Source organism: Myotis myotis, unplaced genomic scaffold, assembly GCF_014108235.1.
Source record: "Myotis myotis isolate mMyoMyo1 unplaced genomic scaffold, mMyoMyo1.p scaffold_m19_p_9, whole genome shotgun sequence".
In the NCBI taxonomy this organism is placed as follows: domain Eukaryota; kingdom Metazoa; phylum Chordata; class Mammalia; order Chiroptera; family Vespertilionidae; genus Myotis; species Myotis myotis.
Window position 1 is genome coordinate 65,613,093 of NW_023416401.1, and position 27,296 is coordinate 65,640,388.

A 27,296-nucleotide genomic window follows, 5' to 3' on the forward strand; every position below is an offset into this window, starting at 1 on the left:
GTGAAATTAATGGACTATGCAGGCTCATACCAATGTTTTCATTCCAGGAATATCTACTACCTTTGCTTTCTATGTTTATATAACTTAGTATTTTGATTTGTCACCAATAAAATTATCTTAAAATTCAACATATTAACCTTATTCTAATCTACAAAGTATAAGAGAACACGTAGCTATGAAAAATTAAGAGAAAAAGGACTGCCAGACTCAACTTCTAAACTAAAAGGAATATGCCAGAAGGAGCAAAATATAAGAGAATATGAATGGTAAAATTTTACATTATTTACAATAAAATAGAAGCTATGGACCTAAGAAATTTATAGTTCAAACCCTTCATTTAAAAGATGAGGAAGCTAAAGTCTAAAGGTCAAGTGACAAGATCACAAGGTTTTTAGCTCAGGCTCTACAACTGCTTTAGATCACCTTCTAAAACTTTGACCAGTAAAATTAAACTTATTACCCATTTCAGCTTTTTAGTGCTTTCATAATTACTTTGGTTTCCTATTATTCTTTATATTTATAACATATATATTCCAATAATTTACATCATTGCATGATTTTAAGATTCCTTGCACATTAGTTTTATCATTTGACAATGCACAATTGCGACAGTTTCATAATTACTTTTACTAAAAAGTAAGTTTCATTTAAAAAGCGCCACCAACTTACAAAAAAAGTGTCCCTTTAAGTTTGCGTATGGGGGGGAAAAACCCTCTAGCCATATGCATGGGATTTTATGTAGGTATTTACTCTATTCCATGAAAAACATACTTACCATGGCAGCCCCTGCATCACACGGTACATGTGTACACGATACAGAGCACCTACTTAAAGAAACACACTCACCAACACATACTGTAAACTTTTGCAAGTATTACAAGGGGAAAAACTTGTTTCTTACTGTAAGCAGACTTCTTGCCAATTTTTTCAAAGGCATTTTGGACTGATTTGCTGCTTTTGGTTACATTTTCAATGAAGAGGGGAAATACTGTAGATTGGCTTATTTCAACCTGTGTTGACAACAGTCTTACTTTAGAAAACTATGCCCAAAAGATTCATTATGATTTTTCTGGTCCAAATGCCCCTTTAAGTAAAATTTAGTTGATTTCACGTTACAAATTTCACATACCAGGATCCACAAATAAGCTTTCAACGTCATGAGTGCTGTGGATCTATGTGTCTGTGCATAATTGTTCAATATGTACTGAAGAATTATGCCATGATGCATAATCCCTATACTAAGAAATGTTCTTTTTTTAAGTCATAAAGTGAGACCATTGTCAAGATAAGCCAACAAAATGATTAACCATAATGTAATTTAAGTTTAATTACTGAGTATTTACAATATATTCTTGGAATAAACGTAATAACGTAATAGGTGCAAAAGACAGCAGAAGTGGGTTTGTCAGTTTTCTTTTTTTATAATGGTGGCTAAGAGAATGAGGTAACAGTGGCTGCTTGCATTTTTCATATGTTACAAGTATTCAATGACCCTAAAGGGGAAGAAATTTTCTTAAAAGTTCTAATCCATTTTTTGTGTCCTAGGCTCCTGCCTAAGCCCTTGTTCACATGCAGCCCAAGTGTGCTCAAAGGTAAAACTCTGAAGGAAAAGAATCCTTTCAGCAAATGAGTATCTTTTAAAAAGAGGAAAAGAATCAACTTTTTTTCTAAATACAAAAGCACTCCCAAAATAATAAATCATTTTGAGCAAGCAGATTTATATTCAATAGACTCCAAAGGCATTCAGGAAAGATCCTGGTCTGTCAACACCATTGTTGAAAAAATCTAAGAGAAATTACTTCAGTTTTTAAAGCAGTTAAACAATGCAGCCACTAAGAGACAGCTGCTGTGAAATAATTTTTAAAAATAATTATTCACTAAAAGCTGGCTATATACTCCTCTAAATGTACTTATACCACTTCACGATTAAAAAACAAAACAAAAAGAAAAACCATGTAACTGGTTTCTAATTAGTTTACAAAAGTTACAGAAAATGCATACCTACCTATCAAAAATATTTATTTATCATTAAAACCTATATCATGATAACAATACTACAACATACTTACTATTAGTCTTTTAAAAATTCCATTACAGACATCAGCTGTCTCTGAAGTGGCTACTTCCTTGCTTTTTGTACTAAAATGTTATTAATCTAGAGTTCTATTTTCTTTATTTGATCAATACAAACTCGCTTTACTTTTAATGTTTCCAAACTTAAATTAGTTGCTTTTGAAAGAAGTCTGCTAAAGAAACTGGAAACTAGGTGAAGAAAACATACCTTTGGTTCTAAAAAGCACCCTTTGAAGTAGCGATACTGAACTGATTCTCCTCTACTGAGTATAATGGTTGCTTTCCAAAACATGCTGTGAAGGAAAAAAAAAATTAAAACAGCTACATCAATACCAAACTAAAATGCATAAAAATTTCATAATTCATAAAACCCCTCAAATAAGGTCTGTGACCCAAACCACTTATTTATTCCTACACAAAATTTACTCCAGGTCTAATCTGTACCAAGCACTGGAAACACATTGATGAATGAGGCAGAAAGAGCCCCATTTTCAAGAAGATTGCTTCCTTGTGTGGGTAAACAACCAGGCAACATACACTGTAAGAGCTATTTGAACTTCCTGATGTGACAGGAAGTGCTGGAAGAGGCTTTTGGATGGGAGGCCTCAATGAGGAAGAACTGTCTTAGCTGAGACCTAAATGATGGAAAGAAACCAGCCATACAAAGAGCCAGGAGAAGTATTAAACAGAAAAAGCAAGTAGTGCAGAGGTGGAAACTAGAGTCAGGCTTTCCGGGCTAGAGATGTTACATAGCTGCTAAGAGGCTTTGGGGCCAAGGCCAGCAACTCATGTTCCCAATTGTCCCTTGTTCTAACTGTCCTGCCCAGACTCTGGCTATTCTCCTAGCCAAGCAATCAGTATTTGTATCTTACTTGTTTCAACCCAATGTCCTCCTTTGAACTATGCTATTCTAAAATTCACTACAATGCATGATTAGAAGTGGTTATTAGCTTCAAACCACAGACCAGCAGTATCCAAAGTGTGGCTCCAAGGATGGTCAGTATCACCTAGGACAATGATGGCGAACCTATGACACGCGAACTCATTTTTTTGGTTGATTTTTCTTTGTTAAATGGCATTTAAATATCCTATCTAATAAAAGAGAAACATGGTAATTAGCTGTAACTTCATTACCCTTCCCATTGGTTAATCAGGACGATATGCAAATTAACTGCCAACCAAGATGGTGGCCGGCAGCCGGGCAACTGACGCGAACAGGGAGGCTTGCTTGCTCCAGTGATGGAGGAAGCCAAGGTTCCCCGCCTGCCTGCTGGGCTCTGAGCTGCTAAGAAACATTGTTACAAATATAGAAGCTAAACAAAACCCCAGAAACCTGCTTTCAGTCAGCCGGGATCTCAGAGCTGGAGTCGCAACAAAGTTTCAAATACAGAAGGTAAACAAAGTCCAGAAACCTGCTTTCAGCAGCCAAGGTCTGAGCTAAAGCCGGCACTCAGCTCCAGTGAAAGCCGTAGAAGTAAATAAATCCAAGAATAAAAAAAAAAAAAGGAAAAAAGGAGAGGTTGGGAGCTTCAGTCACCCGCCAGCCTGAAAACGGCCCTCATCCCCTCACCCAGGCTAGCCAGGCACCCCAGTGGGGACCCCCACCCTGATCCAGGACACCCTTCAGGGCAAACCAGCCGGCCCCTACCCGTGCACCAGGCCTCTATCCTATATAGTAAAAGGGTAATATGCCTCCCAGCACCGGGATCAGCGGAGCCGCAAGGCCTCCCGGCACCGGGATCAGCGTGACAGGGGGCAGCACCCAAACCCCCTGATGGCCCTGTGGCTCTGTGTGTGACGGGGTGGGGCCACAACCTCCCTATTCGCCCTGCTCTGTTCGTGACAGGGGAAGGCGCCCCAACCCCCTGATTGGCCCTGCTCTGTGCCTGATGGGGGGAGCTCCCCAACCCCCTGATTGGCCCTGCTCTGTGACAGGATGTGGCGCCCCTACCCCCCCATGGGCCCCACTCTGTGTGTGACGGGGTGGAGCCGCAACCTCCCCATCGGCCCTGCCCTGAGTGTGGCAGTGCCCCAACCCCCTGATCAGCCCTGCTCTGTGGGTGACAGGGGGCAGCGCCCCAACCTCCCCATCGACCCTGCCTTGAATGTGACAGGGGGCGGCGCCCCAACTCCCCAATTGGCACTACCCTGAGCGTGACTGAGGGTGGCATCACAACCTCCCGATCCACCCTGCTCTGTGCATGACAGGGGGCGGCACCTCAACTCCCCAATCGGCCCTGCTCTGTGCGTGACGGGGGGAGCTCCCCAACCCCCTGATCGGCCCTGCTCTGTGCATGACAGGGGGGAGCTCCCCAACCCCCTGATCGGCCCTGCTCTGTATGTGACAGGGTATGGAGCCCCAACCCCCCTGATGGACCCTGCTCTGTGCATGACAGGGGGTGGCACCGCAACCTCCCCATCGACCCTGCCTTGAGTGTGACGGGGAGGCGCTCCAACCCCCCAATTGGCCCTACCCTGAGCGTGACTGGGGGTGGCATCGCAACCTCCTGATCCGCCCTGCTCTGTGCATGACAGGGGGCGGCACCCCAACTCCCCAATCGGCCCTGCTCTGAGCCTGACCAGGAGCTGCGGGGCAGGCACCTAGGGATTGGGCCCGCCCTCTGCCACCCAGGAGCGGGCCTAAGCCAGCAGGTTGTTATCTCCTGGGGGGTCCCAGACTGCGAGAGGGCACAAGTGGGGCTGAGGGACACACCCCTCCCCCGCCAGTGCACAAATTTTTGTGTACCAGGCCTCTAGTCCTATCTAATAATAGACAAACATGGTAATTAACCATACCTCTGCTACGCTTCCCATTGGCTAATCAGGGTGATATGCAAATTAACTGCCAACCAAGATGGTGGCCAGCAGTCACACAGCTGAAGCGAACATGAGGTTTGGTTGCTCCTGCGATGGAGGAAGCCAAGGTTCCCCGCCTGCCTGCCGCAGCCCAGCTCTGAGCCTGAAAGCAACAGCTCCGAAATGCAACTATGTTTCAATTATAGAAGCTAAACAAACCCCAGAAATCTGCTTTCAGCCAGCCAGCCTCGGAGTTGGAGCTGCAACAAAGTTTCAATTACAGGAGGTAAATAAGTCCCAGAATTAAAAAAAAAAGAAAAAGGAGAGACTGGAAGCTTCAGTTGCAGGCTTGGCCTGCCTGAAAACAGCCCTCAGCCCCTCATCCAGACTGGCCAGGCACCCCAGTGGGGACGCCCACCCTAAAGAGGGTGTGGCCAGCCTGAAAACAGACCTCAGCCCCTCATCCAGGCTGGCCAGGCACCCCAGTGGGGACGCCCAACTTGAAGGGGGTGCAGGCAGCCTGAAAACAGCCCTCAGCCCCTCATCCAGGCTGGCCAGATACCCCAGTGGGGACGCTCACCCTGAAGCAGGAGCGGGCAGCCTGAAAACAGCCATCAGCCCCTCATCAAGGATGGCCAGGCACCCCAGTGGGGACCCCCCCCCCTGAAGTGGGTGCGGGCAGCCCGAAAACAGCCATCAGCCCCTCATCCAGGCTGACCAGGCACCCAAGCAGGACCCCCACCCTGATCCGGGACACCCTTCAGGGCAAACCAGCCAGCCCCCACCCGTGCACCAGGCCTCTATCCTATATAGTAAAAGGGTAATATGCAAACTGACCCTAATAGCAGAAAGACTGGGAATGACTGGTCACTATGACACACACTGACCACCAGGGGGCAGACGCTCAATGCAGGAGCTGCCCTCTGATGGTCAGTGAGCTCCCACATGGGGGAGCTCTGCTCAGCCACAAGCCAGGCTGATGGCTGCCAGCATAGCGGTGGTGGTGGGAGCCTCTCATGCCTCCTCAGCAGCGCTAAGGATGTCCGACTGCAGCTTAGGTCTGTTCCCCGCTGGCAAGTGGACATCCCCTGATGGCTGCCGGGCTGCCCGAGGAATGTCTGATTGCCAGCTTAGGCCCAATCCCCTGGGGAGCAGGCCTCAGCCAGCAGATGGTCATCCCCCGAGGGGTCCCAGACTGTGAGAGGGCACAGGCCTGGCTGAGGGATTCTTCCCCTCCCCCACCCCCACCCCCAGTGCACAAATTTTTGTGTACCGGGCCTCTAGTATAAAACAAATATCAAAAATATGTCTTTGTTTTACTATGGTTGTAAATATCAAAAAATTTCTTTATGTGACACGGCACCAGAGTTAAGTTAGGGTTTTCCAAAATGCTGACACACCTAGCTCAAAAGGTTCACCATCACTGACCTAGGAGCTTATTAGAAATGCAAATTCTAAAAAAAGAAAAGAAAATGCAAATTCTTAGGCCACACCTAAACCTGTTAAATTAAAAAGTCTGGGGGGGAGGGGGGGACACAATCTATCATTTAACTGGTAACTCTGATGACAAACACTTATGTTTGAGAGCCACTGTCATAGACCATTACCCAAACATTAATTCCACCTGAACAGTTCAGTAAATAAACGGCAGTTCCAAATGTTCTTCCATGACACCAGATGGCTAGCACTGCTTCCCACCTGGCTGCCAAGACAGGCTTTAGGCAGTATCCTCACTCTGACTCAATTGTAGTTCCTAAGAAATATCCACAGCCAGCTGTCACCCATAGTCTTAGCTTCAGCTATAAGAAAAATATGGTAGTTAAAAAATACACATACCCTGACTTTTTCCTGGGAGACTCTGCTTTCATAGGTCTGGGGCAGAGCCTGATCATATGGAATTTGATAAAATTTCATAGGGCACTGGATATATGACTGGTTGAGAATCACAGCTCTAAAGCAAGGAGAGCAAATGCTTGGCATATGTACCCCTATTACTTTTCCCTGATAGGCTCAGAATCATTTTCAACACAGGACTCCAAGCAAACTCTACCAACTATAAGGTGAAGTTTATTTCCCATCTCTGCTACCAAAAAAAAATAAGGGAGGGGGGGGGAGGCAGCAAATTCCCAGTACTATTTCATCCATAAAACAGTAAGCTAGAGTGTATAAAACTAGCCCCAGATGTGCACACTATAACTGGTGAGAAGCTCTGAAAAATATACTGGGGCCCTTCTCTAATGCATTATTTCTCAATCCAGGAAAAAGGTCTAGGAATATATATATATATATATCTTTTTAAAGAACAGTTTATTGATTTTTAGAGAGAGAGGAAGATGTGAGAGTAAAACATCGATAGGCTACCTCCTGCATGCCCCCTACCAGGGATAGAGCTCAAGACCCAGACATGTGCCCTAAGCAGGAATCAATCTGGCAACCTTTTGGTGCACAGGACGATAGCCAACCAACTAAGCCACACTGGTCACGATTAGGCAGGTGTATAATTTAAAAGACCTCAGAAGTTATTTTAATGTGCACCTCTGGTTAACAACCACTAAATAAAGAAAAGAGATGGAAAGCAAAGCAATTAGTCTTTTTCACTCTAGTTCTCTAAGCAAATGTAGCGAAGTTAAAAATGAAATGGCACTGCTCAGTGAGGGCAAGAATGAACATAACCTAATGAAATTAAAAATAAACCAGGCAAGTGAGAAGGTTTAGTGCACCTGCATGATTTTGAATTGCCCTCAAATCCTTCCCCAAAATCTATAAGGAGAGCAAGTAAAACCAAAGTGAGTCATATTTTCTGCATTGTTAGGAAACAATACCAAGACCTTCAAATTAACTAAGTAGAAAAAAAACCCAACAAAGCTCTTGTCACCACAAGCCTGTAGGTATGAAGAGGCTTAAGAGACTGTGAAAAAGGGGTACAGAACACTTCGATGCGAAGGCCACCTATTCTCTATTATCTTCTTGTATAATTTTGTATTATCTACTTCCTTTCTGCTTGTGAAGCTGTTTATCTGCCATATATGAATCAATATATTTCAGTGTATGCCAACAATGTGAAAAATGGCTGGTCTCAAGTTAAGTTGTTAGGTGTTGCCTCATGTTATTCACATCATTTTGATGAGGCTGGATGAAATGGACTTAAGATAGGTGACAGGGAAGCTCAAAAGTTCTGAGCAGAGGGGTATTTTAGGAACAGTTCAGAAAAATACAAATTTCACTTCATAGAACTGGCTGATCCGAAAAGTCACGGGGAAAATAGCCACTTGAAAGGACTCAACATCCCTTTCCTCTGTGATTCCAACTTTACTTGTGGTTGAGAAAATGACAAATGACAAATAGTGACAAGGATGTTCTATGTATTTTTTGTTTTTCTTTTTCTTTGCTTACATTAGGGTATTGTTTTATTTTCCTTTGCCTTGCCATCGGTGCTTCTCAAGCCATCTGCTTCAAAGGACCAGTTTTTGTTTGCTCGTTTGTTTTACCTAATCTGTCCTGCAACAGTACCCATTCAACAAGGTGTGTCCATGGTGACATGCATGGATGCCCTAGCATGTCAAACTGCCATAAACATTTCCAAATGCTTGTTCTCAATGTGTATATTTCTCATATCGTGCACTGATTTAAAAAAAAAAAAAAAAAGGTTTTTGTCTAGCACTGGTCCACAGGCCACACTTTTAGTAGTGCTGCTCCATAGGAAAACAGAATTTGAGCTTCATAATCACCAAATTTAGTATTTCTCCCTAGGGGTATTGCATATATTTATATACTATTTAGAATCTCATCCCTCCTTACCACCTCCCCCCACCACACACACACACATACAACCTATAACATTTCCAGATATTCCCAAGTAGAGAAGCACCACCTTTGTTGACATTCACTGATTCTATCCTAACCCCTTTACTGTGTAAATGAGGTAACCAAGGTCTAGAGATATTAGATGTACCCAAGACCACAGTTAACTGCAGAACTGAAACCGACACCCAGATCTACCTTTCCCAATATACCCATGCTAAGTTTAGTGCTGTATTTAATGTTCATAGCGAACTCATTTCATTACCTTAGCTTAACTATCTAAACAAGTATGTGCTCCATTCTGTTACTTTTAGTTAATACTATACACATCTGAAAAAAAGTTACTTTAGAGCAAAAATTAAATCTTTTATCAAGAATATGTACTGAGAAACCAAAAGATACTGCCTAAAAGTTAAAAAAAGAAAAGAAATAGCAATATAAGTCTATTATTTAGAAACTAGAGGCCCACTGCACAAAGAGATTCATGCAATAGGCCTTCCCTTCCCCTGGCTGCCGGCACCGGTTTTCCTCCGGCACCCAGGACCCAGGCCTTCGCTGTTCCAGCTAGAGCCTTCCATCTCGCTCCACTGTGTCATGCCTATGTATGCAAATTAACCACCATCTTTGTTGGGTTAATTTGCTTACTCTCCTGATTGGCTGGTGAGCATAGCGAAGGGATGGTCAATTTACATGTTTGTCTATTATAAGGCAAGATGTGGTGGTACCAGAAAAACCAACTAAGAGTTGAAAATGGTTATCTGAGAGGTAGAAACTGAGGAACATGAACTTTTTCCTCACAGCAAACTTTGTAAAGCTATTTCACTCTTTATCATCTACATACATGTGATAACTTTGATAAAAATTAAAATTAAAAGAAGAAAAACATACCAAGCCATCTTAGCCCCCAATTTATAATCTGAACATTGCAATTATTCTGTAACCTGACATTTCGATGCTTACCTTTCATCTGTCTCATTCTCTGGAAGGAGAGCCACAGCATTTTGAGGATTCCAGTTTCCCAAAGCATCACAGCTTCCACATATAGCAAAAACTTCTCCTAAAGAAACAGAACACCAGTTACAGTGGCATAAATAGAAAAGTTCCCACTTTTAGTTTTAAAGATCAGTCAGTTGTATTAGTTTGACCGGATGCAGAGTACCCTTTAGCAAAGATGGAGGACCCCACTGGAAACGTGGGTTTAGATTCAGGTATTACACAAGCATCTGCATTATTAACTTGACCCACCTTTACATACCCAAAACCAGAGAAAAAGAGGGATGTGGAGGAATGAACTTTCCTTCATTTGTTCAAATATTTATTGAGCCAATAAAAAGCACCAAGATGACTGACTAATCAAACCATAGTTCCTGCCCTCTAGGGAGCTTCCAATTTAAAGGGGCAATCGCTAAATGCATACAAGTATTCTAAAGAAATAATAATTTATATTTCCTGAAATTCAAACAGTAGCTATTAGCAAGTTAAAGATCAAGAAAATTATCAGTGGGACAGAAGCAATGTAACAACAATAAATATCCTAAAAAAAAAAAAGACATTGAAAAATCTAGTACACCTTATAAAAATGACTGTCATCAGAACACTTCTCATCAATAGACAAACCAACATATAGTTATCTATATTTGCTAAATTTCATTTATTTAGCAAAAGTCTAAACCTTCTGCAAGGCGGGTGTGGCTCAGTGGTTGTGCATCAACCTATGAACCAGGAGGTCACAGTTTGAATCCTGGTCAAGGCACATGCCCAGATTTTGGGTTCGGTCCCCAGTAGGGGGCATGCAGGAGGCAGCTGATCAATGATTCTCTCATCACTGATGTATCTCTCTCTCCCCCTCTCCCTTTCTCTCTGAAATCATTAAAAAAATATATTTTTTAAAAAGTCTACCACCTTCCTGGATATAAACACACGGAAGTCTTTGACTTATATCAACACTTTCTGAACTAATATAATTAAAATTCATAAAGAAAAATATAATGAACTGAACCCAAATGACAAAGGTCAAGACAAATTCCTTCACATTCTGATAGTAGCTCGGTTTCTAGCTTTAGGCACTACTCTGGAAAAACTAGAATTACAGTTGGTTTAGCCACCTGAATGAGCATTTTGTAAGCTTGGGCTATAAAACCTAACTAAAATTATAGGTATGAGAATCATTCAGGAGTTTTCAGAGTTCTAAATACATGCGTAAAGCACAGGGTGATTGAGTACAAAGATTTCATGTCAAAATATTTGAAATACTTATATCCTTTAAAGTAACCATATTTCTTATAATAAACTTAGGTTATTATACCTTCCCTGATTTTTCTTTTTTAAAGGATAAATAGGGACCTTAATCTAGTTGAAAGTATGGGAGATTACAGTAAAGAAAGTTAAGTGGGGTAGAACACAGATCTAGAGGAAATAATTTGAGAAAATTCCAATGGTTCTAGAAAAGAAATGCAACAGATTTGAGGAACTGCCTAGTATAGCCAGAGTATATTAAACAAGGAGGTATATAACCCAGGACAATACTGTTTTGACATGCTATCTTACATAAAAATTATTTCACACTGCTTAAGTAGACAGCAAAAAAAAAAAAACACAATAAAGCTAAAAATAAAAATTTATAAATTGGGAACAAAGTTATCTTAACCAAGTATTTTTCTAATTTCTTGCACTAGCAAAATTTCCCTTATTTTTATGCTATTTAAAAATCATAGCCCAATTATCTTTGTCATATGCAAAATTAAATAAAATCACAGCTTTCTTGGAAAATATTAGGTTTTTCGTTTGTTTTTCCCTGAGTTTACTATGCTCCAAGCACATTTCTGGTATAAGACAAGCCATAAAGATATTTTCATCTAACAACACCTCCATATTTAAGATAAACCAGATAAGAAAAATGCTCATTTACAATACCTGGAAATAGAGTTCCTCTTATTTCAAAGGTAACCTGAGAAGGTGTCATTCTGATGGATTTATTTGAGGATGTTGTGCTAGGAAGAAAAAGAGAAGATGTCATTTATAGTATATGAAAATATTAGCTCTAGACAGCTATACAAAAACAAAAATGCTATCCATTATCACTTTTGAACAAACTTGTCAGCTTCTTGGTCCAATAAAATTTATGATGTGAATATAAAGGAATGTTTTGGCCATTTAAGCTAAAAAAAATTTTGTTAAGGTATACCATTTAAAGTTGATTACGTTTTTCTATTTTGTTAGTATACATGCTTTATAATCTTCAATATAAATATTTTTAAGATGGCAAAAAAAAAAAAGAATCTTAACTTGTGAGCAAAAGACTTCACAGACCTTATATAGAGACTGAATTACTTAGGAAGTACCTAACAAGTTTTAGGGACTTAATGTTACAGACCTATTCCATAAGAATATATGAACCATAAAAATTGCAAAACAAATGTGACCTCCCCCCCCCCCTTTTTTTTTAAAGGATGCAGATTCTCTTGTCACATACTTTCTCTTCTGATAAGCAGCTGTCTTTCCTGCACAGGCCCATGTTATGGTGAAAGGAAAAAAACGATAGAGAAAAATAGAGGCTCAAGAGAAGATTTGTACCTTAACAGAAAGATTTTAACTTCAGTAACAGGAAAACAACCAAAAAACAAAATATCACCCACTGAAACAAACTAGTCATGTTCTGCAACAAGTTTGAGAATGTGCTTCTTGTAGCTAATGACAAACAACCAAACACCTTCTGCTACAAGTCACTCTTCAGATTTTCTCTTTATTATCCTGAGGACCATCAAGTCCAGTTCTGCAGACTTAAAAAAATTTAGAGTATCAACTTTGCAATTTATTACCAAACCCTGTATTTGATTATATATATATAATATATATATATAGGCCTTTCTTTCTAAAGTTTGAACTTCATTTATAACCCTAATTCTCCTACCAGTATTTTGGCTTCTAAATCTCCATATTCTTGGAATCACTTTGATTATTTACAGAAATCTAAACCCCTAAGCCTTTGATGTCTTTAATCGCTTATCCACATTTTTTCTCTCTGAATTTTCACTTCTTTGCTATTTCCCCCAGCCAAATCAATCTGTTTACCATCCTCTAATTTAAGTACCTGAGGGACGATAGGAAATAGGTTTCTTTTTAAATATATAATGCCAATTATCAAGAAGGTTATAGAATTTAAATATAGAAAGAACATGCCTTGGCCGGGTGGCTCAGTTGGTTGGAGTGTTGTCCCACACACCACAAGATTGCAGGTTCGATTCCCAATCAGGGCATATACCTAAGTCCTAAAGAACCTTTCATAGTGATTCATTCTTCTATTTCCCCTTTGTTCTCCCTTGGCTCCCTGTGAACACAAGCACTACTCTGCAATGGTCATTTAATAAATACTGCTACTACACTTCTAAGACAAGGCAGATAGATTTATAGTAGTGACTCTTATTGGAGGCATTTTTAAAAAAAATTTTATGAAGTGAATATACAGCTTGTTTTTAAATTTTTCAATTATAGCCAACATTCAGTATTATATTCATTTCAGGTGCACAGTCTAGAGGTTAGACATTAATATAACTTATGAAGTAATCCCCCTGATTGATAAATCTAGTACCTGCCTGTCACCACATATAGTTAACACAATATTATTGACTACATTCCCTATGCTGCCCTTGTGACTGTTTTGTGACTACCAATCTGTACTTCTTAATCCCTTCACTTTTTCATCACCCAATTCCACTCTCACCTGGCAACTATCAGTCTGTTCTCACTTGGAGGCAATTTTGCCCTCCAAATGTCGAGAGACATTTATGGTTGCCACAATCAATCCGGGGAGATGTTCCTGGCATCTAGTGGGTAGAGGCCAGGAGAGCTGCTAAACACCATAGAATGCACACAGAACAGCTCTCCACACATAACTGTCCAACTCCAAATATCAACAGGGCTGAGATTGAGAAACCTGATCTCTAATTAATTTGTATCCACAGGGGGCAGCTATGGGGATCAAGAGTGGAGGCTCACCCTGGCTGTATGGCTTAAGTTTGTTGGAGCAATGTCCTAAAGCACCAGGGGTGCAGGTTCGATCTCCAGTCAGGACACATATAAGAATCAACCAATGAATGCTATATAAATAAGTGGAATAACAAATGCATCTCTCTCTCTTAAAAAAATCAATAAATAAATTTTCAAAAAAATTTTTTTAAAGAGTCCAGGCTCAATGTTAGCTATAAACTATATATCATCCCATTTACATCAATCAGAAAATGTAAATGTTGAATATATATAAACAGGACCATCAGTCAATGTGGCTTCATGTTATACTTGGATAAAGACTTCCCTATTTAGCAGCTTGACCACTTGTTAGAAAACCCAAGACTCTGCACTGGAGAAAAATCTGTCCTTCCTCAAAATAGTTTCTAAGATATCTAATCTACTTCCTTTTTGTTGTTGTTAATCTTCACCTGAGAATATTTCCAGCAATTTTTTTTTTTTTTTTTTGAGAGAGAGTGGGAGAGAGAGGGAAAGACAGAGAGAAACATTGATGTGAGAGAAACACAATCAATTGGTTGCCTCCTGCATGTTCCGGGGACCAGGACACTAATCTACTAGTACTTTCTAAGAGTAAACATGATCTATTTAAAGCACATACATCCAGTTCTAACACTGCTGAAAAATATCCTCAATCTAAAAATACCTTGATTGTTAACCACTCCAAATAGCCTATTATTATCCAAAAATCTTAATAGTTCTCTTTTGCCCTAGCCGGTTTGGCTCAGTGGATAGAGTACCAGCCTGCGGACTGAAGGGCCCCTGGTTCAATTCGGATCAAGAGCAAATGCTAGGGTGTGGGCTCAATCCCCAGTAGGGGGCGTGCAGGAGGCAGCCAATCAATGGTTCTCTCATCATTGATGTTACTATCTTTCTCTTCCTCTCCTTTCCTCTTTGAAATCAAGAAAATATATTAAAAAACATATATATATATTAAAAAGTTCTCTTTTTAACATGACATCTGATATGAACCTGAGTATATAACACTGAGTATAAATATTTCCTTTTCTAATTAATAAAATGGCTTATTGAAGCACTGCAATCTTCCATTTAAATTTATATCAAAAAGAAACCTTAAGGCTAGCATAAAAGCTTAAATTTTATGTTTCTGAATTAATTTTGAGACATAGCAAAAGCTCCATTATCCAGCAAAATTGCTGAATACCCAACCTCAATCTCAACCAATAACATACTTTCACCCAGTGTTTACTACCACAGTTCTCAACTAAGGAGAGTCTTGTCCACATAATTACAGTACAGTTATTCAAAATTGATCAACTAATAGGTGAATACTATTTTAACCAATTTTAGGGAAATCAGATGTAATTATTCCCATGCATTAAATTTAACAACTGCTAAAAAAATTATCTCTAAATTTCTACTGCATTAAATGAGAAAATTATCTAAATTTAATTTAATAAAAGGGAAATCAACTGGTCATTAAACTTGAGTCTCTTATTCTTAAGGTTGTTTGTAAGAGCGGCTATAATAACTTGCTGGACACAGCTGCAGTAAATACAAAGCTGCAGTACTATACAAAGCTAAAAAAGCACAAAGATAACCCTACAAAACTTCCCCAAATGTCAACAAAGCATCATCTTCCACTTATATTGCCAAAAGCAGTATAATTTTGTTTAATTTCCACCCCATATCCCCCAGTTTAATACCATACCAATAAAAGCTGGGAGAGCTGCTGCTACAGCAGTTTACTTGATCGTGGACAGAAGCCAAAATTCTGGTGCAGGATTGAAGCACCCAAGCACCAGCTATCACAAAAACAGTGGTGACTAAGTAAAATACTGTTCTGTGGTGAAAACATGAAATTTACACACCCAATAACACTTCCTCTTCGTTAAAAACAAAACAAAAAGAAACAAAAACCTTGAACAGGGGAGGTCTTCCAAATATACATAAAATAAGATGAAAAATGCTACATACATGAGCTGACTGTATATGTAATTTTATATATCATTTAATCAACTCACCTATCACTCTTTTATAGACTGCTTCCTGACAAAGGTTTTTGGTTTTTTAATATAACCTCCATTTCGTTCTTTTAGATAAATATTAAACAGCATTCTTATCTGAGATTTTGAGTAGCATTTAACACTACTTTAATATTTTTTAAAGACTCAAGCAACTAGCAAAATATGACATTGCAACTTACATTTTAAAATATTTGAGTTTACACTACCTAGCAAAATAAATTTTACTCTCTTCTTTTAGTCAAAGAAACTATTCCAATATGTGACCTTACTAGTTTACCAGCTTAGGGGACAAAAAGGAGATTTAAGCAAACCAAGGTATAAGAACATTTTAACTTAGAGCTAAGCTAAAGATATTTTTTTAGCTAAAACATGTTTCTCTCGCCAAAAAGAACATCTCTCACTGTTTTCCTTTCCCCCAATTTTTTTCCAAAGAAAAAGCTGTTTCCGATTCTCTTTGCTCTTTCCTAGACACCAACAGCTTTGAGTATCATAACTGGCTGTAAGAAAGGACTATAGGAAATGCCTACATTTTCCTGAGTTAATTTCTTTGTTTGGTGGAGGACCATTATGATCCCACTACTCTGACCACAGTATACTTTGAGCCAGTTTTAGTAAAATGTATGCAGACATGAAGAAATTTTTATTAAGAAAGGATTTCTGGATTTCATTAAGCCAAGTTAATGCCTTAATCACTTTCTAAACAACGCAGTAAAGTCTTTCGAAACGTTTTCCTTTTCATATATACTTCATATATTTTTCTTGGTTAAGTTAAACACCAGGATTTGATTCATCAACCTACTTTTTGTACATAAAGTTTTACTCACTTTGCCACTGTGAGATTTATTTTGTGGTCATTATTTCTTTAAGTCCAACTTTTCTAAGTCTTATTTTGACTAGAATACTGGCTCGCCCTAGTTCTTTTTAAAATTAATTTTTAAAAAAATTATTTTGAGAGAGAGAGAGAGAGAGAGAGAGAGAGAGAGAGAGAGAGAGAGAGAAACAAACATCAGTTTGTTGTCGCACTTACTTATGCCTTTCTTGGTCGCTTCTTTGAATGTGTCCTGACTGGGGCATCAAACCCGCAACCTTAGCACGTGTGACCAACTGAGCCACCCGGCCAGGGCCTCTCCAAACCAAAAACAGGTAGGACCTTGTGCCGTTCTACCTGTTTATATTGCGTGACCTGTAGCCAGCACATGAGGAGTTTGGAAAAAGTACTGATAGCCGGTATTTACTTTTTAGCTAAGTCACAACTGTCAGAAATGTAGCAAGATGGAGAAACATGCAGGAGAGGAGTAGAGGGCAGGAGCCGGGGAGAAAAAGGGGGACAGTGAAAGACGATAAAGACGACATCATAAAAAAAAAAAAAAAAGAAGAAAAAACAGCAACACAAAAACATCCTCAGGTCCAAACATCCTGCCTGAGGCCATCAGCTCCCCTCTGCCGGTGCCACATCGGACTCCACAGCTGCCTCAAGGTGACAGAATTCTCTACAAATCAGGGCCGACTTGAGGGCAGACCTCCCCTGGAACAGGGCCGCGGGGGGGCAGGGGGGCTGGCGAGGCACCCCGTGGAGGGAGGCTTTCTCCCCGAGCTCATCGGGCAAACGATGTCGAGGGCACCGCAGTCTGTCTATTCCTGGAACCTTTTCCTGGGAGAGCAAGGCACTTGGGATTCTTGGAGTAACTGGATTATCCAAGCATGGCCTGGACCTCGTGCTTAGGGCAATGGCAGAAAATAAGCGGTTGTCAAAACACCGCGACGCGGGGGTCGATGAAGAGCGTGGCGCGGGGCTGGGGGCCGGGACCCGCGGTGGGTGCGGGTCCTCCGCTGCATTTGTGTGTCCTCGCTCCGGAACTCGGTCCTCCGTGTACTCCGGGGGTCCTATGCTCTCTGCATGCCGGCAGATCGAAAACACTTCACAGTGTTTTCCCCGAGAGGAACTAAGCGCTAGCCAGCCAGCCCAGCGGAAACGTGGCAGCAAACAATAAAAGTCGAATAAAGATGCTACCCACCGACTTACCCAAGGGAACGTCCAGGCCGGTGTTTCCCCCGGCAGGCAGTGCCCGGCCCGGGCTTGGGGGGACCCAGCCCACCCTTCGGACCCGCCGCCGGTCCCGGCACCCCCCCGCCCCGCCGTGTCCCCCGGGCCGGGCCGCCCTGACAGCTCGGCTGCCACGTGAGTGGCCGCCCAGGCCCCCGCACCGAGCTCCCGGCCCACCCGGCTGCCCGCCTCACCTGCCGGGTCCGCGTCCGCGGGTCCCCGCCGCCGCGCCCGAGAGCGAGTGCCGCGGGCCGAGCTGCCGGGCTCCGGCGTCCGCGCCTCGCCAGCGCTCCCCAAGGTGGCCCGCGGCGTCGCCCGGCTGCAGAAAGCGGCTGCGCTCAAACCGGTTTCAGCTGCTCCAGACCAAACCGCCAGGCCACCCCGCGGGGCGGAGCCGGACGGACGGGAGGGCGGGGCCTTGCGTCACGCCCGGCGCCCTCCCGGCCAATCGGCGGTCGCGCGCGGGGGGAGGGAGGGTGGGCCCTGGGTTCCTGGAAATGAGTGGCGTCAGCGGCTGGGGTCGCCGGGCAACCCCCGGGCTCCCGCGGTCGCGGTCGGCGTTTTCTGCAGACCCGGAGCCGCAACGCGCAGCGACACGGAGGAGACGTAGCGCTGGGTCATAGACGGGCTCCTTGGTCCCAGAGCCTATTTAAGGTCGCCAAGTGTGGAGGCTGGCGATGTAAATCTGAATGGCGTTTTTTTTCCCCGTTAGAAGGTGAAGAAAATTAGCAGGCCAGATGTTTTCTGGGAATTTTTCTCTTGCAAAACAAGCACATTTGGACCACATTTTAAAGTTGAAAGCGAGAATTAGGTGACTTACGGCGGTTGAGAATTGCTATGTTTGGCAACGCAAAGTACGGTGTAAAGCCAGCGGCATCACTTGGGAGCGGTCAAAACTGCAGTCTCAGGACCATCACAGACCTGCCCAATCAAATCTGCATAACAAGATCCCCAGGTTAGTTTATGCAAATTGAACTTTGAAGGAACTTTTCTGAAAGCTAGAAGGATCCTCTGCCAAAGATGTAGTCGTTTACTTATTTAAAAATAATAATAATCGGCCCCACCAAAACACAACAAAACAAACAAACAAAAAACAGAATTTTTTTTTTCTCTCCTTTGATAGTCTCAGGACAATTGATCAGTATTTGCTAGGTACCTCTAACTTAAACTGTTACCTTTCCAGCATCAAATTTAATTTCTGGCTAACCATTAACATAAAAGTTATGTTATCAGATTCCTTAAAATTAGTGAAATACTGAAAATGAAAAAGAACCACTTTTGTAGGGAATATTGAATGACGCATAAGAGAGATAGCTTGAGTTGTAAATTGGTTGGAATGAGCCTAATGAGGTGTTTGGTTTAGATGAGCTTTAGCTTTAGACAGCTTCTAGTAATCAGAGGTTCTTAACCTGGGGGTCGCCTAAGACCATCGGAAAACACATATATAATTACATATTGTTTTTGTGATTAATCACTATGCTTCAATTATGTTCAATTTGTAACAATGAAATTGGGGTCACCACAACATGAGGAACTGTATTAAAGGGTCGCGGCATTAGGAAGGTTGAGAACCACTGTATCTAGTTCATGACCACATTTGATATCTGAGCTTGAATTAGATCCCTGGACATTTCTGACGTCATCCATTCAGTTAATAAATAATTATTAATTGCCGTCTTTGCTATAGGCATATGATGCAATGGTTTGTGTGTGTTTAATATATAATACATTTTTATTGATTTCAGAGAGGAAGGGGAGAGGGAGAGAGACAGAAACATCAATGATGAAAAAGAATCATTGATTGGCTGCCTCCTGCACACACTCTACTGGGGATGGAGCCCACAACCCAGGCATGTGCCCTTGACCGGAATCGAACCCTGGACCCTTCAGTCTACAGGCCAGCATTCTATCCACTGAGCCAAATCAGCTAGGGCTTGTGTGTGTTTTTAATCCTCACCTGAGGATATTTTTCCATTGATTTTTAGAGAGAAGAAAAGACAGAGAAACACATTGATTGTTGCCTCCTGCACTCAGCCCTAACCAGGGACTGAACCTAGGAGAAGATTGCAATCTCAGTTCTATGAAGGAACAACCAGTTTCATCAACTCTAAGAAGTTTATCATGAGACAATACTAAAATTTTTTAAAAAGTGCTGCCCTTTAACTATGCCATAATACTTTCTTATAACTTAGAATGTTTCACTTTACTTACTAAAAGTATTCTTTTACACCTATGAGGCATAAGTTTTGTTATGCATGCATACAAAAGAAAATACCAGTGAAATAATTAATTTGTTAGGTATTCCTCAAACTTCTTCACATTGATAGTTCAACCCTGGATAATATTGCAATCTTCTTGTTTTTCTAAACAATATTATCCAATAACATTAATGATGTAGCATATTTTAAGTGCTCAAGTAATATCCCTGGGATTTTCTCCAAGCCACTGATGCCCATTGGGCAAGTTTTCATGACATTGCTATTTTTGATCCCAAGAGAAGGTATCAATGAAGGTCTATAGACAATAGCCAGTACTCTTCCTCCATCTTCAAATGCTTCTCAAATGTTTTGTACACTGAGACACCCAGGGATTATAGTTCTTAGTCATGCCAGCAGGAAAAACAGCCACATTCAAGTAAGCCCAAGGAATGACCAGTATGTCAAGACCACTGCCTGGCCACCAGTGATTTCACAGGTTAAAATTATAAAAGGAAGACCTTAGGATGGGTGAAATAAGGTACTACCCATCTTAACTGAATTGTGACAAACTAACTGCATAGATAGATAATCAACCTACTGTTATTTATCCTTTAAATTTCTTATTTATTTATTTAGTTAGTTATTTAATCTTTACCCAAAGATATTTTTTTCATTGATTTTTAGAAAGTGGAAGGGAGGAGAAGAGATAGAGAAACATCAATGTAGGAGAGGCACATCGATTTGTTGCCTCTCACACGTACCCTGACCAGGGCCAGGGATTGAGCCCTGGCCATAACTGAAGTACATGCCTTTGATGGGAATGGAACCTGGGACCCTTCATTCTGTAGGTCTACACTCTATCCACTGAGCCAAACCAGCTAGAGCCCATTAGACTTCTTTACCCATTTTTAAAAACTTTTATTGATTGATTGATTATAGAGGAAGAGAGAGATTTGTTGTTCTATTTATTTATGCATTCATTGATTGATTCTTGTATGTGCTATGATAGGGGATCAAACTCACAACCTGGACAAGCAAAATAGAAAAACTGAGACAGATAGTTAAACAGCAGTTTGCAGCCATCTAGTAAATCCTATTTTCCCTAAACCTGGAACACTTAAGAGTAAATAGTTTACATTTCTCCTCCCCAACAGAGGGTAAATAGTTTAAATCACCCTACTTCAGGAGGTAGCAGAAATCCAATTAGTGCCATTTACCAACCATGCCCAAGGACAGATGAATTTAAGGGAATAAATCTCATTTTGGTAAATCAACATAAAGCTGATGAATATTCTATTGATCCTCCTCTAAGAGATCCCTAAACCCTCAGCCTTTAAAACCCCTCAAAAGAAAGGTCCAGTGCATGCTCTCCCTCCCAGCCATCTGTGCCTTCCCTCCCCGGCTCTATCCCTCATAGGCCTGCATCTCTTAAACTCTAAGGGTCCCCTCCCCTCAAGGCTTGCAACCAGAGCAGCAATGGGCAGTTGACAGTTCATTCCAGGCAACCCCCTGAACCTGTCCCCAAAGTCCTCTTTTCTCTGACTCCCTGGGGAGCTAAAGCAGACCAGCCTAGGCTCATTTCCCCAGCCCTTCCTGTGTCACTGTTCCCAGCTTTAATAAACGTCCTCTAAAACTCACCTGGACTCGTGTTGTGAAATTTTTCCTGCACTAAGAGCCCCCACACCAGCGGCCAGCCCTAGACAGACTGCTCAGGGACAGGTCCCCTTTGCAGTAACATAGAGACAATGCTCTAACCAACTGAGTTATCTGGTCAGGCCCTCCTTTCCCAAGTTTTAAATATACATAATTAAAAAGGGAGAGCTTCAAAAAATTATTTTTAATGAAGGAACAATCTAAAAAGATTTGTCAGTTACTATATAGTCTCCTCCACAAAAAGGGACAGTAGAATAACCATTTTTTTTAATAACTGATTGGGAAAATTGTCCATTTAATTTTAAGATAAGTAACTTTTCATCTCTAAAGAAGTCATTTGTGGATCACCAGCCCCCTACCAGTGTTAATTCAAATGTTCATGTTTCGTTAGTGCAGCATTCTACGGAAACATCCTCATTAGTGAGTGCTGTTTGTAAGTTTCTACTATAGCAGTGAAACTGGAGACCATAGAACAGTCTCTAAAGAAAAATCAGCACCTGTGACATAATTTTGAGAGGATTAACTTGAAATGCAGGTAGATAGGGCAGGGCAAAACAAAGGCAGGGGCTGACATGGCAGTTTGAGCAAGCCTAATCAGAGAAACCAACCAAGCAGAAATAATAAAATGTTTCTGGACTCAAAGAGGGAGGCATGGGAAAACAAAGGGTGTGTGTGTGGGAGGCGGGGGGAGGCTGCAGCAACAAGGGCAATAGGCAACAAGGTGTACAAATGCATAGAAACAGAGAAAGTTCAACATAGGAACAGGGAGAGAACACATAGAAACAGAGAAGATGCCTGTTGTCTTAGGAGAAAAGAGGTAGGGAGAGATCAAGAATAAAAAAATATTATCTGACTAACTAGGAGAGATTAAAAATGGCGGCAGAGTAGGAGGAAGCTGCTCCAACATGCTCCCAGGAACAAGCTGGAATTACAACTGAAATACGGAAAGGCTTCCTGAATAGTCAATGGAAAACAGGAGAGAACCCTGATATCCACGGACCAAAGGTGGAGGCCGCATAGAGACTGGTAGGAGGGATGGTGGTGCAAAAGGGCTGGCCAGGTGCCCACAGACAGGAACTGAAGTCCCAGAGAGATATCTCAGTTGTGGGGGGGTGCCACTGAGAGCTACTAGGGTCTAATCCCAAAGCTGGGCTCCCTAGCAGAGAGCACCAAACTGAGGAGGGTACCCACATAATATCTAGTTGTGAAAAGCAGTGGGGTGCTGTCTGCCAGGGAGTAGAAGCTCAAAGTTCGAGCACCCTCTTAAAGGGACAATGCACAAAAATTCCCTGTGGAGCCACCCACCTTGTGCTCTGGCAGAGGGAGGGTGAAGTGGACTAGAGCTGTGAGAGCAGAACCCAGGACTGGGGACTCTAGGGATAGAGCTCAGAAGGCAGACACCCCAAGTTTCCTGGGCTGAGTCATTCCCTCACACAGTGGAGGACATCTTTCCCACATAGACATCTGCCTTGCCTGGGGGAAATACAGTTGACACACCCTATTGGAAAACACCTTTCCCTGAGGCCACTTAAGAGATTAGAAGTAACAATTAGCCTCCAGGAAGAAGCAACTGCCCCACCCTGTTGAAAAAATTCTCACTACACCTGAGGACAATTACCTGGGGGCAATTCAAGTCAGAATCCTATTAGTCTGTAGACAGAAGTGGTATCTGGAGGCTTTGAGTCTTTGCCTGATCCAATTAGTCAGAAATAGCCTTCAACACTGTTCTGCACTAGAGATTGAGAGGTATAAAGGATCTACCTAAAACATAGTCACTTCAGGAGAGTACCTTCTTCCCAGAAGCCCAGGCCCCTGCTGGCCACGCCCGGGATTTCTTTAAAATAACCAATGACAATCAAGGGACGTGCGCACCATAGAGATGACCACATCCTGTGTAAGAAGACCCGACTGGCGCCTGGCCAATCGGCAGGGCCCACAGTCAGCTCCCCTCCCCTCACTCCACCCCCTATTAAAACACTGTTTCTCTCACGGCGGTTTCATTCTGCTTCTGGTCACTGTGTCGGCCAGGAGGGGGAGTGGAGCTAGCTCAATAAAGGACCCTCTGCTTTTGCATCGGAAAAACAACAACAACAAAAAACAAAAAAACCAAAACAAAACAAAAAACAAAACATAGTCACAAATCTAAACAGACAACCAAAATGAGTAAACAAAGAAACAACCCCCAAATGAAAGAACTAGAGAATTCTAGTTCTAGAAGTGAACTAGAAGAGAATTCTAGAAGAGAGAAATGAAGTAGAAATAAGAAATTCATCTGAAAAAGTTCAGAGTAATGAAGTTAAAAATGCTCAACAATATGAAAAACGATATAGTAATTATGAAAAAAAGAACAGTCTGAGATAAAGAATGACATAACACAAATAAAGAACACATGGGAAGGAATACATAGCAGATTAGGGGAAGCTGAGGATCAAATCAGTGAATTAGAAGACAGAGTTGAAAATATCCCTCAATTAGAGAACCCAAAGAAAAAACAATTAAAAAACAGGAGGACAGCTTAAGGGAGCTGTGGGACAATGTGAAATGTAACAATATTAGAATAGTAGGTGTGCCAGAAGCAGCAGGAAGGAAGAAAGGAATAGAGAAGGTGTTTGAAGAAATAATGGTAGAAAACTTACCTAACCTGGTAAAGGAAAAAGTCACACAAGTTCAGGAGGCACTGAGAACCCCAAACAAGAAAAACCCAAACAGACCCACGCCTAGACACATCATAATTAAAATGCCAAAAATTAAAGACAAAGAGAGAATTTTAAAGACAGCAAGAGAAAAGAAAACTGTTGTCTACAAAGGAGTTCCCATAAGGCTGACACCTGATTTCTCATCAGAAACTCTACAGGCCAGAAGGGAATGACATGAAGTACTCCAGGTAATGGAAAGCAAGGATCTGAGGCCAAGGTTACACATCCAGCAAGGCTATCATTCGAATAGACGGTTAAATAAAGAGCTTCCCAGACAAAAAAAGGCTAACAGAGTTCACCACCACCAAGCCAGCATTACAAGAAATGCTAAAGGGATTGCTATAAGGGATTGCTGAGAAGAAGAAACAGAGAGAGAAACCTAGCCATACAGAATTAATATGGCTATAAATAAGTACCTATCAATAATAACCCTAAATGTAAATGGATTAAATGCTCCAATCAAAAGATGTAGGGTAGCTAAATGGCTACAAAAACATGACCCAACTATATGCTGTCTACAAAAGACCCACCTCAAAACAAAAGACACACACAGGATGAAAGCGAAGGAATGGAAAAAAATCTTCCATGCAAATGAAAAATGAAAAATAAAAGCTGGAATAGCAATACTCATATCCAACAAAAAAGACTTTAAAGGCATCACGCTAAGTGAAATAACCCAGTAGGAGAAAGATAAATATCATATGATCTCACTCATTGGTGGAATATAATGAACAACATAAACTGATGAACAAAAATAGAGCCAGAGGGAAAAAATATATATTAGAATATAATAGAAATAATCCTGTTATTTGTAGATTTTTAATATTTTCTACAACCTTTGTGATATCATACTATGTTAGTACACTTTTGGTAATATAATTATACTTAAAATCCTTTTATTCTTGAAATATTAATGTTTATTGCATGTAACATATTTAAAATCGTTTTTCTTGAGATATTAATGTTTATTGCATGTAACATTATTATATTTAAGGCCTTTTTCTTGAAATATTAAGGTTTGTTGCATGTAACATTATTATATTTAAAATCATTTTTCTTGAATTAAAAAAAAAAAACCTGAAAGAACAAAAAAAAGAAACAGGGAAAGTTCAGGTCCGTTGAACAGAACAACTGAGGGAATCAATCAGGTGATGACATGGATAGATACAGAAACAGGCTTGTAGCAAATATAAACCCCTGGACTACAAGGCTTTACAAGGCAGCCCATTATTGGGCCCCCCTCCCGGTGAGGGGAGTCTGAATCTGCTTGTAATAATTTTCCCACACTTTTGCTTACATCTTCTGGTTCACGGAGCTCATTCTTCGGTGTCGTGAGACACTGCCCTGGGAAAAACCCTCAGCTCACCATTCGGTTATCAATTTGGCGTAATGGCAAATCTGAAGAGTGTCTGACCTATAGAGTCTTTAGGAGTCCAGAGGGTGTAAAATTAAGAAACAAAAGTTATATCAGAAAACACTGCCCTTACTGGTGTTGCTAAGTGGTTAGAGCATTGGCCTGAGCACCAAAGTGTCTTGGGTTTGATTCCTGGTCAAGGGTGTATACCTGGGTTGCAGTTTCCATCCCCAGCCTTGGTTGGGGTGTGTGGGAGCGGCAACCAATCCATGTGTCTCTCTCACATAGATGTTTCTCTCTCTTCCACTCTCTCTAATAATCAGTGGGAAAAATACCCTCTATGGGATTAACAAAAACAGAAAGAAAACACTGAACTGAGCCTTTTTTTTTTTTTTAAGTCTGTTTCTCTTATAATTTTTTGTCCTTACAAATGCCTTTCAGTCTTTTGCATTCTGCATTAATATGAATTCCCCAAGGGAATTCCCTTTATTGCTCAAATTGTTCAATAATTGACTGCCATTGTATCACTTTAGTGAAAATATCGATGAATGCAGAATGAGCTTCTCTTTTCAGAATATATCCTTATTATGAACAAAAAAATGCTAACAGCACTGCTACCACACACCAGGCTCAAAAACCCAACTGCGCATACCAAATTGTCAGTGGGCCAGAGAGAGCTGGGACGGAAGTCAGGAAGGCAGAGGTTCTTGGCAATGGCAGTGTGTTTATTACGTGGATGGTTTAGATGAGGAAATTGGAGGCAATGAATCTGCTTCCCAATCTGCTGTCGACTTGCTTGCTCACCCCATTCCTTTATTACTTTACCTCTAAAATGAAAATGAGAACTAACACTTTGTTGCTTTTATCTGTTGTATCTCTATTTTTCCCTCCTGTAATTAAGCCCTAAGAGCAAGGACTATATGTCATTAGTAATCTTTGCATCTCAGCGTAATACCTGGCACATAGCAAGTATAAATATGCTCATAGAAATCACTGAAGCCGAAACCGGTTTGGCTCAGTGGATAGAGCGTCGGCCTGCGGACTGAAAGGTCCCGGGTTCGATTCCGGTCAAGGGCATGTACCTGGGTTGCGGGCGTATCCCCAGTGGGAGATGTGCAGGAGGCAGCTGATCGGTGTTTCTCTCTCATCGATGTTTCTAACTCTCTATCTCTCTCCCTTCCTCTCTGTAAAAAATCAATAAAATATATTTAAAAAAAAAAAAAGAAAGAAATCACTGAAAATTTCAGGAAAAGGTATTGTGTTGGTTCTAGATATCAGTATTTAATAATAAACAAGACTGCATGTACCCATTTGAGAAGCAGGGATTCAGTTGCTGTGGGTTCCACTGCATGGCCTGCTCTTATACCCACATGACCTTGTCCTATAGGAGTACCACTCTGGTTATCAACAATGACATTTAGTCCAATGACTTATCTGACCCACAACTGTGGAAATATGGCCCACACAGTGATTTTTTAAAAATTAATTTTGAATGCACATGCTAACCCAACACAGACGCCACCACTCTGTTACTCATCCATTGTCCCAGTCATACATTTTATTTATTTATTTATTTATTATTTATTATTACTAGAGGCCCAATGCACGAAATTCATGCAAAGGGGATTGGCTCTCACAACCCCTCGCAGCCCCAGCCGGCCCTGACAGCCT

The 27,296-nt window shown here is 41.3% G+C and overlaps 1 protein-coding gene across 9 annotated transcripts in view; it reads right to left on the reverse strand.

Moving 5' to 3' along the window:
- Positions 1 to 18,069, reverse strand: part of GPCPD1 (glycerophosphocholine phosphodiesterase 1) — a 63,059-nt gene extending 44,990 nt beyond the window's left edge. For 3 of the 9 annotated variants that reach the window (XR_004969955.1, XM_036322183.1, XM_036322188.1), the window contains exons 1-3: positions 11,584 to 11,660; positions 9,631 to 9,727; positions 2,282 to 2,366 (exon numbers count right to left, since the gene is read on the reverse strand). Coding sequence is in view for 8 of the 9 variants with exons in the window: in XM_036322183.1 (XP_036178076.1) it covers positions 2,282 to 2,366; positions 9,631 to 9,727; positions 11,584 to 11,632 (231 nt within the window). In the remaining variant the exon portion in view is untranslated. Of the gene's footprint in view, positions 1 to 775; positions 825 to 2,281; positions 2,367 to 9,630; positions 9,728 to 11,583; positions 11,661 to 15,364; positions 15,469 to 16,707; positions 16,838 to 17,918 lie in introns of those variants that run through there. The other 6 variants (XM_036322184.1, XM_036322182.1, XM_036322185.1 and 3 more) reach the window with 6 other exon arrangements.
- Positions 18,070 to 27,296: the final 9,227 nt, after the last annotated feature.